Source organism: Piliocolobus tephrosceles, chromosome 7 (genome assembly GCF_002776525.5).
Source record: "Piliocolobus tephrosceles isolate RC106 chromosome 7, ASM277652v3, whole genome shotgun sequence".
NCBI lineage: Eukaryota > Metazoa > Chordata > Mammalia > Primates > Cercopithecidae > Piliocolobus > Piliocolobus tephrosceles.
The window spans coordinates 15,515,560-15,533,609 of record NC_045440.1 but is presented as its reverse complement, the minus strand read 5'-3'; the positions used below and the strand labels follow the sequence as shown (position 1 = coordinate 15,533,609).

Genomic DNA, 18,050 nt, shown 5'->3' with positions numbered 1-18,050 from the left:
ATCTCAACTTCCTGGGCCCAGTACAAACACACCATATATCTCAACTTTGGAAAAACACCACCTGGAGAGACCCCCAATAAGGTCACAACTGTTTACGGCTTTACTGAAAGCACGGGAACCAATAGAAAACTGCTAAAGGTATAACTTAAAATGTTAACCAATTGTAATGCTGTAACCAAAAGAATTCCCTTGTTCCTCTATAACCTGTTTACATCGGGCTATAAAAAGGAAGCAAATGCATCGTTCGGGGCCCTCTTGTACGTTGAGGAATGGAGGGACCAAGTTCGAACTTGCAGTAAAGATCCTTGCCGCTTAGCTTTGACTCTGGACTCTGGTGGTCTTCTTTGGGGAATAAACGGTCTGGGCATAACATCCCAAGCAGTCCTCCTGAGTAGCTAAGATTACAGGCACATGCTGTCATAATTGCTTACTTTTTCAAAATTTTTATAGGAACAAGTTCTCCCTATGTTGCCCAGGCTGGTCTCGAATTCCTGGGCTCAAGCATTCCTTCTGCCTTGGCCTCCCAAAGTGCTATAATTATAAGTGTGAGTCATCATGCCCAGTCTCATGAGGATTTGCTGCATTGCTATATGGTACTTCTAACAGTCAATGAAATGATTGTACAGTAGTCCATCAAATGAATGTACTGTAAGGTACTAAAGTATTTCTTTATTAATACGCATTTAGGCCAGGCATGGTGGCTCATGCTTTTAATCCCTACAATTTGTGAAGCCACGACGAGAGAATTGCTTGAGCCCAGGAGTTTGAGACCAGCCTGGACAACATCGGGAGAACCTCATTCCCACAAAAACATTTAAAAAAATTAGCTAGGCATGGAGGTGTCCACCTGTAGTCCCAGCTACCTGGGAGGCCGAGGCTGTAGGGTTGCTTGAGCCTGGGAGGTTGAGGCAGCAGTGAGCTGTGATTGCGCCATGCACTATAGCTTGGGCAACAAAATACCTTGTCTCAAATTTTTAAAAAAGGGCATTTAGATTATTACTTAGCCTTTTTTTTTTTTGCCACATGAATAATTCTTGATGTAGTATCTTTATGCATATAATTTCCCCCAATTTTTATTTTATAAGAAAAATCTTTCCAGAATCTACCAAAAGGCATAAAGGGCCCAAATTTTTTAAAAAATTTCAGGCAGGTAGGACATTGATGTTTTAGTTTTTGATCAGTATTTGTTAGTTTCTAGTCCCTTATATTGCATTCAGAACACATGGCCTATGGAATTCATATTTGGGGAATGTTTTGAAGACTTATATCTTCATAAAACACAGTATTCTATTAATTTTTAATAAATATTTTGATTCTGGAGAAAATGTGTATTCTCTAGGCGTGAAAATTTCCTTTTATCTAAATTGAATTTCTTATTATTTTGGTCCCTTTGCTCAGCTGATTTCTGATAGAGGTATGTGAAAAAATTCCTGTTATGATTGTGATTGGACATTTTCTCCTTAAGTTCTAACATGTTTGCATTATATATTTTAAAGTTAGATGGTTTAGTACGTAATGATTAAGGACATCTTAGTGTGTTCTTTTTGTCAATTTCACATATCCCCTTTTCCTGTGAATTATTTAAACTTTTAATTCAATTTTTTTTTTTTTTGTTTAATTGAGATGGAGTCTTGCTCTGTCGCCCAGGCTGGAGTGCAGTGGCGCAGTCTCGGCTCACTGCAAGCTCCTCCTCCCGGGTTCATGCCATTCTCCTGCCTCAGCCTCCCAAGTAGCTGGGACTACAGGCGCCCACCACCACGTCTAGCTAATTTTTTGTATTTTTAGTAGAGACGGGGTTTCACTGTGTTAGCCAGGATGATCTCGATCTCCTGACCTCGTGGTCCGCCTGCCTTGGCCTCCCAAAGCGCTAGGATTACAGGTGTGAGCCACTGCGGCGGCCTTTAATTCTATTTTATATGATTATATTTCCACTGTTTCTTTCTCTTTGTCAGAATTTGCTTGGTGGAGCTCTGTTTAACCTCTTCTTTTTAACCTTCCTATGTAAATGTTTTATCTTTATAAGCTGAGTTTGGTTAGATTGTTTTTTACTCAACCTGAAAATCTTTTTTTTTGTGGTGAAATACTATCTGTGATATTGTTCTAGATATCATGTATTGTGTGTTCTGTTAATTATGCTTTTTCCTTTTTCATGTCTATCACTGGATGGTTTTTCCCTGTATTTGCTTGTAATTATTTCAGAAGTATATATCCTATTGCTTTTCCTCCACTGTGTATCTTTCATTTAGAAAAAAAGTTACTTAAATCATCCCACAAAGTAGAGAAGGGAAAAAAGAAAAAAAAGTTATTTGTTTATTATGGCACACTTATGACACACACAGGACTTTGAAGAATAATGGAATGAACGCCTGGGACCTGTGTGCTGTATAAGAACGAACATCGCCAGTGCTAGTTAATTTCTCAGTACTTCCAAATTGTCTCTCGCTCCAGCATCAATGCCTGCAATTTGGCGTTGTCATTCCCTTGCCTTTATTATAGCATTTCTACATTTCTAAATATAGGAAGTCCTCACTTAATGTCAGCAGGTTCTTGGAAACTGTGACTTTGAGTGAAACGATGTACAGCAGATCCTCAAATAACACTATTTTGCTCGGCATCATTTTGTGATATCTATGAGGGAAAAAAGGTGTTTTATGTTCTTTTGCTTAAAGTTGCAATTGCCAACAGCCTATGGGCATTGTTGAGCAAGGACTTACTGTAATAGTATGTGATATTATTTTGTATGTTTTTATACTGTCTGCACTTGGTCTGCATATGCTGTATAGAGTTCTCTGAAACTTGGCTTTTCACTCAACATGGTAACATTTGTATTTGTGATCCATTTCATTTGACAAATATGTACATAGTTACTACATGCCAGGTACTGTTCTAAAAACTTGATAAATATTAGCAAATATTAATTCTATGAATAGTATTATTATTATTTCTACTTTACAAATGGAGAAAGTATGACAGAGAGATTAAGTAATTGCCTAAGGCACAGAGAGATTAATAACCGTTGATACCGACAGCTCCAATTCCTTCATTCTTCCCTAGTGGGTTGTATTCCATTTCACAAATATACCATAGTTTTAAAAATTACTCATCCTTCCCTCTTTCTTTTTTTCTTTTATTTGGTGTATTTTGTTGTCATGAATAAAGCTGTTAAGTGGCTGTATATGTCTTGTACTATATTGTGTTTCTACTTAGGAGTAGAGTTTATGAGCTAAAGAGTATATAGATTTGAATTTTACTAGATTCTGGAAAATTCTTTTCTAAAGTGTTTGCACAGACATATTGACCTGCTTGCAAGATATGAGTTCTCATTACTCCACAGACTCCCCAACAGTTGGTATCAATGTGATATTCATTGGTACTCTTCTTTGTTGATTCCACATTGCACTTCTGAGAATTTACTCTATGGATTTAATAGCATACACACACACTGATACCCAAGGTTATTTTATTTTATTTTATTTTATTTTGTTTAGTTTTATTGAGACAGGGCCTTGCTCTGTTGCCCAAGCTAGAGTACAGTGGGGCGATCTCAGCTTACTGTAACCTCTGCCTCCTGGATTCAAGCAGTTTTCCTGCCTCAGCCTCCCAAGTAGCTGGGATTACAGACACCCACCACCACAACCAGCTAATGTTTGTATTATTATTATTATTATTATTATTATTATTATTATTATTATTATTATTATTATTATTTGTAGAGATAGGGTTTCACCATGTTGGCCAGTTGGTCTTGAACTCCTGACCTTAAGTGATCTGCCCGCCTCTGCTTCCCAAAATGTTGGGATTACAGGCGAGCCACCATGCCTGGCCCCCAAGGTTATTTCTTTGAAGCATTGTTTGTAATAGCAAATATTAGAAGAAACCCAAATATCTTTAATGGGGGTCAGCTAAATAATTTTTGCTCTATCCATGTGATTAAGTTAGTGTATAACCATTAAAGGAAATGTGGAAGATTCCTATGTGCTGATAAAGACTGCTAAAATATATTGTTAGGTTAGAAAAAGCAAGGCACAATATGGTGAATATAGTATAAGACCTTTTGGCTTAACAAAGGAGGGAGAATAAGAACACGTTTGCCCAAACGTGATAACCTAGACTGGTGTTGGTAATGGGGTGGATAAGACACTAGGATGAAAGTGGGATTTCTTCTGCTTCAGCACCACTGGATGCAAGTTGGCATTGTTGTTCCTTTGCTTTTATTGATAGCATTTTATGCACCTTTTTGTATTGTTTCATTTATGTAACCATGTGGATTTATTAACGGATTTTAACTTTGAGCCAAACTGATTTGGATGAATTGGATCTTAATGTGGTTTTTGCACTGACCTGATCAGCTAGGGAGGTTGAGATTGTGTTTCTTGGCCATTCATCTTGACTCTTCTATGAATTATCTACTCACATTTTTGCTCTTTTTTTTTCTATAAGATTATTTGTCTTTTTCTTGTTGATTTGTAGTTCTTTATATAATGTAGCCAATAATTTGTTATAGTTTATAGCTCTTGCAGATATCGTCTCTCAGGAGATTCTGATACACTGTTCCAGTGTCTTCAGAAGTTTTGAGTTGTCAGTCTTTCTTACTATGTTTTGTTTTTTAGCATACTGTTTTTTTTTTTTTTTTAATCCTGGTCTGTTTGCTAAACTTTGTCCCAATTTGACACTGTATAAATCCTACAATTACATTTTTACCAATTATGATTATTATGGCTTTATAATCTTGATGTCTTAAAAGTCAGTTCCTTTCACATAATTCCTCAGGATATCTTGAATTTATAGATTATTTGGGCTAGAATGGATGCTTTCGTGATGCTGAATCTTCTTCATAATTACACTTAAATTTAACAACCATAGCGTTAATCATTATAAAGTATCGGGCTCATGTAATCAGACTAATTTGTTTGCATACTAAAGCTAACTTTTGCAGTGAATTTTTAGCCTTGAAATGAAAGAAAGGAAAATCCAAGTTGAGTGAAGAAAATTGGATACCCTTTTTGTTAATATGACACATCCTTGGGCAAGGAAGAAAGTGAGGCTGAACCACATCTTGTGGAATAACGTCTCCTTGGAAATACAGGTTCTTCCTATTTTTGATGAGATTTCCTTCTAGAATTAGGGCATAAACATGACTCATATTCAGTCACTGAAGTCCTACATTGCACAGACTGCAAAACATGAGTTACTCAGCTTTTCTGTTCGGAAGCAACACACAGCAAAACAAAAGTAACAAGGAACAAACTGTTTTGAAGCAGAAAAGGTAAAAACCTGGGGGATTTTCTTATTTTGCAAATATCACTGAAATGAGGGGAAGATGATGGACCCTGGTTTGTCACTAACTTAGCAAGAGAATAAAAGTTGTCTTATTTCAGAAAAAAATTTTTGACTGATAATCCGTGGAGGGAGAGACATCCAAATCCATTCCTTTTGCTTTTGACCTCATGGCTGAGAAAATGTTTACTTTTTCCTCCCTTATTTTACAAGTTATCTTATTTCTTCTCACAAATCCTTTGAGGTTGGTGGGTCAGGAAGTGTCATTTGATGGAAAAGAAACAATTGCCCACGATGGAAATAACAGGAGACGTAGAATACAAAAAACTTAGATTCTAGAACCAATTCTGCTATTTTCTTTAAGTGTGGCCTTGGGCAGGCTAATTATTATTATTATCTGTATCATCTTACTACCATCGCTATTTATAAGACACTTTCTTATGGTAGTCTAAGTCTCTAAGCTGAGATTTCTTTTTATACCTAACCCTTGAAATGGTCTTTATTTAAATAAAGTAGTTGGTATTCATTGCTAGGTTAAAGTGTTAATCTATCTTGGAATAAAATATAAAATACAACCCAAACCAGTGATTTTATTAAAGCTCATTTATTTCAGTTATGCACAGCTGTATTTTATGTATCGTGCATTATTTTGTTTTGTTCACATATACGTCATTTTATCCTGGTCATAACCTTCGCCTCTTCCCTGTTCATCATAAATTCCTTGAAATAAATTTTAGCACTGAAATGTTTAAGAAGATTGTCTGCATAGGTATCTCTCAGTTTCTGACAACTCTTACCCCAAAGCTCTCAGTCGAGTGATTGGTCCTTGGAGGTCTGAGTGAAACTTTTGGATTGCATCTTAGATAGCTAGTAGCCTGCAATGATACCGGAAGATTCTATCCAGGTTAACAAAGATCAGCTGTCCTGGGCGTGTGAAATCTTCAAGGCCAAAAACTCTTATTCATTTCTGCCCTTACAACTAAGAGTAATGCCTGGCATATAATAAGTACTCAGTAAAAGCTTGTCGAATAAGTGAAAGAATTACCAAAAGATTCCTCTTGCCGGGACAACACCAAGCGATGTGCGCACTCCAGGAAGGTCAATTAATTTAGTGGAGCACAGAGAAAATCTGTTTGCTTATTCATTTTAAAAAATGGTAAAATGATTAACTTACTAATCCACTTTCATTAACTATAGCAGAGTCCATGTGAAGAAAATTCAGGAGAAAAACATTTTCCATTCCTCTGAACTTCTCATATTCTCTCCGAATTTTTTCAGGTGGTTTTCCAAACCAGACAAAATCTTGAGAGGCAGACTGAGGTGTTTGAAAATTAGTGACATATGTTGCATCATTGTGTGCATTATTTATTGTCAGAATTTTGACTACAACTTTGTGAGCTTGTTGCAAAAATGACAGCAGTCAATGCTAAGATTGTTTTACTTTTTTCATTGTGATTAAAAAATGCATAACATAAAGTTTGCCATCTTAGTCATTTTTAAGGTATAGTTTAGGAGTGTTATGTATATTGACACTGTTGTACTATAGATCTCTGGAACTTTCCATCTCCAGAACTGAAACTCCGTATCCGTTAAACAACTCCCCATTCCCACCTCCTACAGCCCCTGGCAACCATCATTCTACTTCTTGTTTCTATGAATTTGACTACTTTAGATTCCTCATATAAGTGGAATCATACAGTATTTTCTTTTTGTGACAGGCTTATGTCACAGAATATCCTCAAGGTTCATCTGTGTTAATGCACGTAATAGGATTTCCTTCCTTTTTTGGGCTGAATAGTATTTCATTGTGTTGACATACCACATTTTGCTTATCCATTCATCACTTGATGGACATTTGGGTTGCTTCCACCTCTTGGCTGTGAATAATGCGCTGTGAACATGGTTGTGCAAATATTTCCTTGAGATTCTGCTTTCAAGTCTTTTGGACATACATCCAGAAGTGGGATTGCTGGATCATGTAGGAATTGTATTTTTAAGTTTCTGAAGAGCCTCCATACTGTTTTCCATAGTGGCTGCATAATTTTACATCCCCACCCGCAGTGCACGAGGGTTTCATTTTATCTGCATGCTCACCAGTACTTGTTTTATTATGTTTTCATTGTTTCATTTTTTGATAGTGGCCATCCTAACAATTGTGAGTTAATATCTCGTTGTGGTTTTGATTTTGATTTCCCTAAGATAAGCAATTTACTAATAGTTTCTCCCATTCTATACGTTGCTTTTTCACTTTTGATTGTGTCCTTTGATGTATAAAAGTATTTAAGTTTGATATAGTTCCATTTGTCTAGTATTTTGTTTCCTCTGCTTTTGCTGTCATACATAAGAAATCAGTGCCAACTCCAGTGTCATAAAGCTTGTCCTTTGTGTTCTTTTCTAGGAGTTTAATACTTTTGGGTCTTACGTTTAGGTCTTTAGTCCATTTTGAGTTAATTTTTTTATGTAGTACAAGATATGGCCCATCTTTATTTTATTTTATTTTTGCATGTGGATATCTAGTTTTCCTAGTACCATTTGTTGAAGAGACTAACCTTTCCCCGTTGAGTCGTCTTGGCACCCATGTTGAGGAACATTTGAACATATACGTGAAGGTTTACTTCTGGATTCTCTATTCCATTGGCCTGTTAGTCTGTCTTTATTCCAGTACCACACTGTTTGATTGCTGCAAAATAGATATGGCTTTCTACTATATTTTGAAATTATGAAGTGTAAGTCCTCTAACTTTGTTCTTTTTCAAAATTGTTTTTTGCTGTTTGGGGTCCCTGGAGAATCCACACGAATTTTAGGATGAATTTTTCTACTTCTGCAAAAAATGCCGTTGAGATTTTGAGAGGGATTGCCTTGTGTCTGTAGGTTGCTTTGCATGGGATGGACGTCTTCACAGTATTAAGTCTTCCAGTGCATGAACACAAGGTCTCTTACCATTTACTTGTGTATTTAATTCCTTTCAGTGGTGTTTTATATTTTCAAAGTAGGATTGTTATGTTAATTTCCGCTTGAGAGTGCTGTCTACTTTGATGAAATCAGGACAGATATTCATGCTAGCTTGGTAAAAGATTGTTAACGGACACCCTGAATCTGCTTTTCCCAAAGGCATTTTAGCTTCTTAGAGTTTTCCAAGCAAGTGTGCGTCAGAATGCCTTATAACTTAAGCTCTGACCCATGGAACTTTTTCCGCTAAACCCAGTGCTCCGGGAAAGGCAGAAATCCTCATCACTGGTATTGTGTTCTTAGAGGGGAGGCCTCCACACCTGATGCAAGCCTGGCCACTGGTGACTGGGCGCAGATTGTTGAGCTCTTGGTCCTGGCACATGCCAAGCCATCAAAGTCTACATATCTCTACGCTGTAGAGTGAGAGCTCTGGTGCTGTTAGAGGTCAGGAGGTGGTCTTCCTTGCTCCTTTGTGAATCAAGAGGGCCATGAATGGGGGCCAAGGAGAGTGGGCTCTGGGTGTTGATTTTCTCTATTTGGTCTCATTCCAGCTATGGTGCACACAGGGCCATGATGCCAGTGAACTTAGGTGTTTGTTTAGCCTTAGGAGGCCATAAAAGGGCCTGGCAGGAGCCCCTAAGTTCCCAGCTTACCTCTTGCTCTTTAAAGAGGCTGTGTGAAATAAGCATGTTGACAAATCTTGCATGTTGCTTACTCTTATTTAATCATGAAACTTTGCAATTCCTTAGTGTTGTTACAAGGAAGAATGTAGGTAATTTCCAACTTACTGAAAACCTACTTATTTCCTTTTAAAAACTGTTGTTTTAGGAAAATGTTGTTGGTCTGGTGCAATGACTACATGTCTCTTGAACCTCAGACAAACAGGTGTGGTCCATGTCACAGTGTTCTAGCTGGTGACTTCATGGAGGTTCAGACACCAGACTGACATGGGGGAGGGAGTGCAGTGTTTTATGGCAGTACTCCCAGCTAAAGCTCTCTGGGTCCAAGTTGGTTGAGCCTTCTGTTCTTGGCAGATTTTCCTTCAGAGTGTCAGTGCCACAGCCCATGTTAAACTCTTTGGTAATCTTGTTTCCTAAAATGCCAGGTAGAACCCTGAAATTACACTTCGGGCCTGTGAACATCTCTTCTGTGGCCCTTTTATTTCCTGCTCTATGTTGTTCCCCATTCTGGTAACAAAGACAGTGGAGGCCAGCAAGGGAGGCATCATCACAGAAGACTTTATAAGAGGCTTGGATTTCAGTTGTGGGTTTTCAATCCCTACAACCCCATCTTCCAGAGTGATAAAGGTGGGTGGAGATGGATACAGGACCTGCAGCTAAAGTATTTCCCCTTGATATGGGTTGCTGTGTCCCCACCCGAATCTCATCTTGAATGGTAGCTCCCATAATCCCGACGTGTCATGGGAGGGACCTGGTAGGAGGTAATTGCATCATGGGGACCGGTCTTGCCCATGCTGTTCTCATGATAGTGAATAAGTCTCACGAGATCTAATGGCTTCACAAAGGGCAGTGCAGTTCCCCTGCACACGCTCTCTTGCCTGCCACTATGTAAGACGTGCCTCTGCTCCTCCTTCACCTTTTGCCATGCTTGTGAGGCCTCCCTGCCATGTGGAACTGTGAGTCCATTAAACAATATAAATTACCCAGTCTCAGGTATTTCTTTATAATAGTATGAAAATGGATTAGTACATCCCTGCTGTTACACCTACTTGAGGACTCCCTTGATATGCCTAGGAAGATGTTTGATATCCAGGAAGTAAAGAGGTGCTTGACATATCCCAGGAAACTGCCATGTGGATGATCTTCACATTGCGAAAAGATTGATGGACTGATGTGAAAGCAAAATGTGTTGAGCAACAGTAGCCTCAACTGCTATCACTGTTGTTACCACTAACATTTGTTTTGGATTTAGTGGTTTATAAAGTGCTTTGCCATTGGTGTTACAGGATTTGATCCATCTGTCAACCCCATGAGATATTGTTGCTGCAGTATCACTTCTAGAGATTAGCGGACCACAGTGCACCGTGTAGTTTAGCTTCCCCAGGGTCATGAAGTTGCTGAATCAGAGCCAGATTCTAAACTGCTGATTTCTGGTTCTGAAATGCAAGATCCTTCCAAGGCACCATTCCACTGTGGTAATCAGTTTCAGGGTTGCGTAGAAAGAGTACATCTATTCTTACCACTTATCAAATCAACACATAAGAAACAAAAATCCAGCTGCTACATTGCGTGGTAACGTGCGGCACATTAGGAAATCTGCATGGACTGAAAGGTCAAGGAAGAAGCTTCCCGAAGGAGGTGGAACTTGGATTGGTCCTTGAAGAACACATGGGATTTGGGAAGGTCGGGGGCAGGAGTGTCTGGGGAGGCATCAGCTTGCGTGATGTGTCAGGGCCAGGAACGCACACTGGGCGTGTCAGAGCCACAGAGGTAACCTGCTGGCTTAACCAGTGTCCTTATGTTTTAGGAAAACTGTCTCCCGGGGTCATTCTTTCAACGAAATCCTGGCAGCTCAGGTTTTCTCAGCCAGGATGCAGAATTGCAGTTTGTCTCTTGTTGATGAAGAGAAGGCTTCATTGTCACTGGTCTTGCACAAAGAGCCCTTGACGAGAGGGGACAGTGCACGGGGACAGAACACTAAGGATATCTTGCATTCCTTTTGAATGATTACATAGAATCAGCAGCACTTCATTCCTCTGAAGTGGCTTTGACTTTTCTCGAAATAACCTCCTCTGTAACATGGTTAAGGGAACTTAAGGATGTACCTGTAAGCGTGGTAGAGTGGAATTTCTGGGGGCAGTTCACAGGGCATTACTAGATGGCCTAAAAATCCCTTTGTATTTTCTGGTGACAGGTTTGTGACTCTTATCCTACTGAACTGTACGTTCCCAAATCGGCCACGGCACACATCATAGTGGGGAGTTCCAAATTCCGGAGCAGACGGCGATTTCCTGTCCTTTCTTACTATTATAAAGATAACCACGTAAGTCTCGAGGCATGTTTTTGTTTTACGCTTTGCTTTTCTTGTTTTATCATAAGCAGGCATTTTCTAGCTGCCTTCTGCTCTGCGTGTGTGTGTGTTTGAATTCTTCAGAAGGTATGTGGATATTCTGTGCATGGTATGACATGATACTACTATGCTAAGTCCTTATCTCGTGTAGCCCTCCCATGTTTGTTTGACAGTAACGTAATGATTCAGAAAATGACTCAATAGATTCAGAAAATCCCTAAAGCTAATCATCCAAGTGAATACTGTCCTCTTCTAAGTGGGCACCTTGGGAGGCTCATTGCTTATTCAGTTCTGGAGATCTGTGGCAGGTCTATTTTAGAAAAGCCCCTGAAGCCCATTGCCCATTCTTTTTCTCTTATTATTTTATTTATTTTTTTTTTTTGAAGCAGAGTCTCGCTCTGTTGCCCAGGCTGGAGTGCAGTGGTGCAGTCTCAGCTCACTGCAACCTCTGCCTCCCAGGTTCAAGCAATGCTCCTGCCTCAGCCTCCTGAGTAGCTGGGATTACAGGCACTTGCCAACATGCCCAGCTAATTTTTGTGTGTGTTTTTTTTTTTTTTTTTGTATTTTTAGTAATTGAAGGGGTTTCACCATGTTGGCCAGGCTGGTCTTGAACTCCCAACCACAGATGACCTGGCCTGCCTCAGCCTCACAAAGTGCTGGGATTACAGGCGTGTGCCACTGTGCATGGCCTTATTACCTGTTTTTACCTGTGTTCTTTTGAGTATCTTCAGTATAAGAAATCTTTGATTATAGAGAGCATGGGTTTTATTTTTTAAATATTATTTATAAAAGCCAGAATTGGGTTTGTCTGTAATAGGGACTCTAAGTAACAGTGGCTCTAATAGGATAGAAGTTTTTTCTCTTGCATAAAATTCCCAGGGTGGGCAGTCCTGGCCTGGTAGCCTGGCCCCACCCCACTTAGCCTTCAGGTACTCAAGCTTCTTCTACCTTTCTACTCTGCCATCCCGTGGACTTGGCTATGGCCTGCCTGGTGCAAGAAATTGCTTCAGTACAGTCACCACCCACACATTGCAGGTGGCAGGTGACGGAGGGCTAATGGTGTGTGCCCAGCTTTTTGAGGGAGGCTTCCAGAAACTGCCACATGACACCTCCCTTTCGTCAGAACTGCACAGGGCAGGTATGACAGTACAACGTTTTGGGTGGCCATTAAAACAGCTAAAACTTAGAGTTCCATTACTGCGGAGGATAGGAAAACAGATTTGGACGAGCAGGAATGCTCTTTACCACCCACTTTTAAAAGGTAGCAAAAAACCACCTTTAAAAAAGGTGGTTTAAAAAAACAAAATGTTATTTGGCTCTGACCAGGTGAGAGAGAAACTTTAGTTTTTAAGCTAGATAATACAGTACTGGATTCAAAGCCGAGTGAGGCTATAAACAAAGAGAGGGGAGCGTGCGAGTATGGATCCACACGGCTGCACCTACAGCCAGCGGGGTAGAGCAGGGTCTCAGTCAGATTCTACAGGCTTCCAAAAATATCTTGAGCAATGCCAGCTTCATCAGAGTGAGCACATAGCCTTCTCTGTTGGCTACTTTGAAGGAAAATATTCATTTAGTGGTGAAAGTTCTGTGAATTGGTAGGATAAAAATTATCTTCTTTTTAGTTGCATTCATTGCTCTTCTTCTTTTTCTAGCTCTGAATTAGGGTTTAAAGTATTTTATTAACTCCAAATATATTTCAGCCTGCACAGAGCTGGAGCACTGGTTAGAGGCAAAGGACGATGTGATTTTTTTTTTTTTTTTTTTTTGAGACAAGGTCTCACTGTCACCCAGGCTGGAGTGCAGTGACACGATCATAGCAAACTCTTGAGAGTTCAAGGGCTCCTTGTGTCTCATCCCCACAAGCAGTTAGAACTGTAGGTACATAGCACCACACCTGCTAAGTTTAAAAAAATGTTTTTGTAGAGAAGATAATTTTTTGTAGAGGCAGGGTCTTGCTGTGTTGCCTGGGCTGGCTTTTTAAAATTTTATTTTATTTTACTATTTGAGACAAGGTCTCACTCTGTCTCCCAGGCTGGAGTGCCGTTGCACAATCTTGGCTTACTGCAGCCTTGACCTCCCCAGGCTCAAGTGATCTTCCCATCTCAGGCTCCCGAGTCACTGGGACCACGTATGTGCCACCCTGCCCAGCTAATTTTTTTTGCATTTTTTCTAGAGACAGGGAAAGCCATGTTGCCCAGGCTGGTCTCAAGCTCCTTTGCTCAAGTGATCTACCTGCCTCGGCCTCCCAAAGTCCTGGGATTACAGGCGTGAGCCACTGCGCCTGGCTTTTTTTTTTTGTTGTTAAGATAGAATAAATAGAGATATGAAATTTCATGATGTTACACTTGGAATTAGGATACTGGTAACATGCACTTTTTTTTGTAGCGTGCATTGATTACGGAAGTAAGAGAGAAGACGAACCCCGGAGAGGGAGAAAGGATCTTTTGTTGTTGTTTCAGAGTGTTTTATTGTTGTCTGGAGAATATTTAAAAAGTGAGCACAGTGTGCCTAGCACCTCCCTTTTTATATTCTTGAGACAAGGGACCTTCTGCTTTTTGTCAGTGTGAGTAGTATCAGGATTAAACGTGTATTGTCTCAGAAAGGAGAGAATTTTGAGCAATTAGACCTCAGAGGCAGCTTCTTTCCGGGCTGACGTCAGACGCACATAGCTCCACGCCTGCTCCCCCAAGTGCTATTCTTTACTGAACCTCCAGGCCTGAAAATGAACTCACCCAGCATAGTTAGAGCTTATGGGTATTCATTTCCCATATTTAAGATTTTAAAGCAGAAACGACTTGAAGCTCTAGCTCTTCTTCCAAGGTACAGAACAGAAGTGTGTTTCGAAGCAGTGCTGCGTGATCGGGTTACCCCAGGGCAGTCCTGAGTGAGCACACACTTGCCCACCCAGTCTCCTACCCCATGAACTGAAATCTGTTTTGCAGGTAGAATAATGATCACATTTGTGTTTTGTAACAATATTTACATTTTAATATCAAGGTTAATTATATAAATGCTTCTGATTTGACTAGGGCTTTTCCTAAAGGGAAATTTTATTACCAAAGGTGTGGATTTCTGTGCTTCATGGAAGACACTGAAACAGCAGAGTAGTTATCTGTGCTGTCATTGCTCATGGATGGCCGTATAGAAAACAGGCAGTCTCCCAGAAAAAGTGAACAGGTCCACATTCCATAAATGTGCTGATCTTTCCTTCTTCTCTTTGGTTATTTGAGACATTTTAGGCTGACGAGTATGTATTCCTACCCCGAAAGAATTTATGCTTATGAATAAGCTAACTACATTTTATAGTGAAGATACTGTTTCCTGTGTATGTTACCAAAGGGACGCTTCTGATTGTGGTGGTGAGATGACCTGCCTAATGTTGGGCACTGGGAATTGACTAGATTAGGAGAAGCTTGAAGTTTACATGATTTTATGAACCTGAAGTTCTGTTTGATATAAAGGCCCCTGCTGAGGGTCCATCTTTCCCTTTGCATCAGCTGTTACCATACATAGTGTTAGGTTGGTGCAAAAGTAATTGCAGTTTTTGCCATTATTTTTAATGGATGTGATCACATTCTTTCACCTCCGTGGTGAGGGAGGGATTCCTGCTCTAGGTTATAGGGACAGCCAGACACAGCACTTGACACTGGCCAGGTGACATGAACAGCAGTTTTACTGGTCACATATACTCACTGCCAAGGGGAGGAGGCCACCACAGCCCATGAAGGGGCCCATGAGGTTGCACTGAGGAGCAGAGTGACAGCCAGGGGCTGTGAGAGGCAGGCTGTGTAGTATCAGGAGCATGGGGTCACCCTTGGTTCCTGCAGGAGGATGCGATTAGCTTGCGTGCATCATTCCATGGCTGGTGGGCAACTGAAACCTGCTACCGAGGGACGGGCAGGAGCTGCACCTAGTCTGCTGGGTAAGAATTGTTTCACTCGAGAACCTTATCTGCAGGAGCAGAGCATGGCAGGGAACTTGCAGTGAAGCCATTTGAGACCCTCTCAGTTTTACCATATGTCGAAGCAACCCATAAGGCTAATTTTTGGCCTTACCGCACCGGTTATGTAGAGCCATGTGGGCTCCCTTTGAATGTGCGGTTATTAACAGCTTTACAGATGATGGTTAGAGATGCTTAGTCATGTGTGTTCAGAATTCTGTGTATCTTTCTATGATAGTTCTTAGAATTGCTATATCCTTTGTTCTTTATTATTATTACGATTTTTTTTTTAAGTTTTGCTTTAACATGGTGCGCAGCATGGTCTCCCAAATTTATAGTACGCATTTCTAGGAAACAAAACTCTAGAAGATTTCCAGTGAGGCAACTTTCCTTAGGAAAAATACAGACCTTCTTGGTCTCTTTTTATACTGAATGCTTATTGAAACTTCCTATGTGTTAGGCACAGTGCCAGGAGTTTTACAGTGTTATGCCCCTTATCACACCCTGTAGTTTTAATATTTGACCCATTTTATAGATGAGAAAACTGAGGATCAGAGAAGACACATAAATTACCTAAGATCATACAATGAGTGAGAGCACAACTGGGACTGAAAGCCAGGTCTTCATGCTGCATCTTTATGTTTTGGGATGGAGTCTCGCTCTGTCATCCAGGCTGGAGTGCTGCGGCGTGATCTCAGCTCACTGCAGCCTCCACCTCCCAGGTTCAAGCGATTCTCCTGCCTCAGCCTCCCAAGCAGGTGGGATTACAGGCGTGCACCACCATGTCTGGCTAATTTTTGTATTTTCAGTAGAGATGGGTTTCACCATGTTGGCCAGGCTCGTCTCGAACTGCTGACCTCCGGTGATTCACCTGCCTTAGCCTCCAGAAGTGATGGGATTACAGGCATGAGCCACCGCGCCCGGCTTGATGCTGTATCTTAATGTTGTATTATGCTGCCTGACCGATTTCCCCCCATCCGGGCTTATATTACTTTGTTAAGAATTCAGAATCAGGAAATACTCTGGATTCAAATCTTGGCTTCCCTATTTATTAACTGTGTGACCTTGAATATGTTACTTAACCTCTCCGTGCCTTGGTAACTTCATGTATAAAGTGGAGCAAATAATAGGTCTTATTGTATATGATAATTAGGCTAATTAAATAAAAATATGCAAAGTTCTTATAATAGTGCCTATCATATAAACACTGAAAAGCAGTAGTAAGCCATCAAAAATGTTTAATATTTTAATCATTAGTAGCATTGTAAATGAGTGCTATCCTTTACAGTTTACATCTGAAGAGTTTTTAATCTGTGCTCCAACATCAGTAAGAAATGCTGCCAAGTAATAGTAATACTCTTTGGATAATCGGTCTAGGGTGTGTATAGTTGCACAAAAGCATTGAGACTACTTACCGTTTTGCACAAAATTGAAAACCACATGTTAGCAATTACTGAGTCAATGAAAAATTCCATTTAGAGCATATCTTTATTAAGAAAATCTAACTACAAAATATCAAAAATGTAGTCTGTTTAATATGTGTGTTTTAATTAATCAACCACATTCCATAGTATAACAGTTCCAATATAGTTCCTCATTTAAAACTAGCTGTTCTAACCCAGAAGATAATTTGAAATAGTTGTCGTCCCTAAATTGCTTCATTTCATAATTGGTGTCTCACTACTTTAGTGAGTTTTGGTGTGTGCGTTCTCAGATTCTCACCATTTAAATACGTTCCCATCCCCATTTAACCCTTCTGATGGAATCTAAGATTGTCTGGTGGCAGCTGTCCTTAACTAATATTTCTTTTTCTTTCTTTCTTTTTCTTTCTTTCTTTTTCTTTCTTTCTTTCTTTCTTTCTTTCTTTCTTTCTTTCTTTCTTTCTTTCTTTCTTTCTTTCTTTTTCTTTCTCTTTCTTTCTTTCTTTCCTTTTTTCTTTTCTTTTCTCTCTTTTTTATTTTTTTTATTTTACTTTTTGAGATGAAGTTTCAGTGTCGCCCAGGCTGGAGTGCAGTGGTACGATCTCAGCGCACTGCAAACGCCACCTCTTGGGTTCAAGCGATTCCCCTGCCTCAGCCTCCTGGGTAGCTGGGACTGCGTGTGTGCACCACCACGCCCAGCTAATGTTTGTATTTTTAGTAGCAACAGGATTTCACCATGTTGGCCAGGCTGGTCTCGAACTCCTGCCCTCAAGTTATCTGCCCGCCTCGGCCTTCCAAAGTGCTGGGATTACAGGCGTGAGCCACCACACTGGGCCAACTAGTATTTCTTTAACCTGGATAAAATATCATCTAAAGCCAACTCAGAATTATTCTCTTTCCAGGCAGAATTCCCTCTGAGCAGGTGGCAGACCCTGACGCCTTAAAGATCAAAGCAAACAGGACCCCCTTGAAAGCCATGTGTGTCATTTGCTTTCTGGTCCTCGGACATAGCTTGCCTTCTGCTCGCCAAGTCCCTCTTGATCCCCACCTTCACTTCCCCTTGCTCCTGGCCTCGCCGTTGCTTGCTGTTCTGTCTGCCGTGCTCACACCCTCTCATCTTTTTCTCCTCCCCACCAGTCAGGAGTGAGCCACCCTGGAGTGACTCTACTGCTTCTTTGCTTTGCTTCCCACTCCCACACCTTGTCCCCCTGAATTCTGAACCTAGCTATAGTCCTCAGGCTTCCTTTAACCCGCTGAGTTATTGTCCGTCTCTGCAGAATGGTGCTGTCGCCCTCAGACAATGGCCCTGTAATATGTCCAGCCATTCTGTGGTTCTCCAGCTTCAGAGCTACTGAGAAATGTCCCCACCTTTTCCAACAAGGAGCACCAAGCCCTTTGGAGAGATCCAAACCCATGTTAAGTTGTCCTGGGTT

The 18,050-nt window shown here is 40.4% G+C and overlaps 1 protein-coding gene across 1 annotated transcript in view; it reads left to right on the top strand.

The window, feature by feature from the left end:
- The window catches only part of MTMR7 (myotubularin related protein 7), a 115,652-nt gene that overhangs the window by 54,517 nt on the left and 43,085 nt on the right, over positions 1 to 18,050 (top strand). The window contains exon 5 of the mRNA XM_023216611.1: positions 11,101 to 11,229. Within this exon, the coding sequence (XP_023072379.1) occupies positions 11,101 to 11,229 (129 nt within the window). The remainder of the gene's footprint in view (positions 1 to 11,100; positions 11,230 to 18,050) is intronic.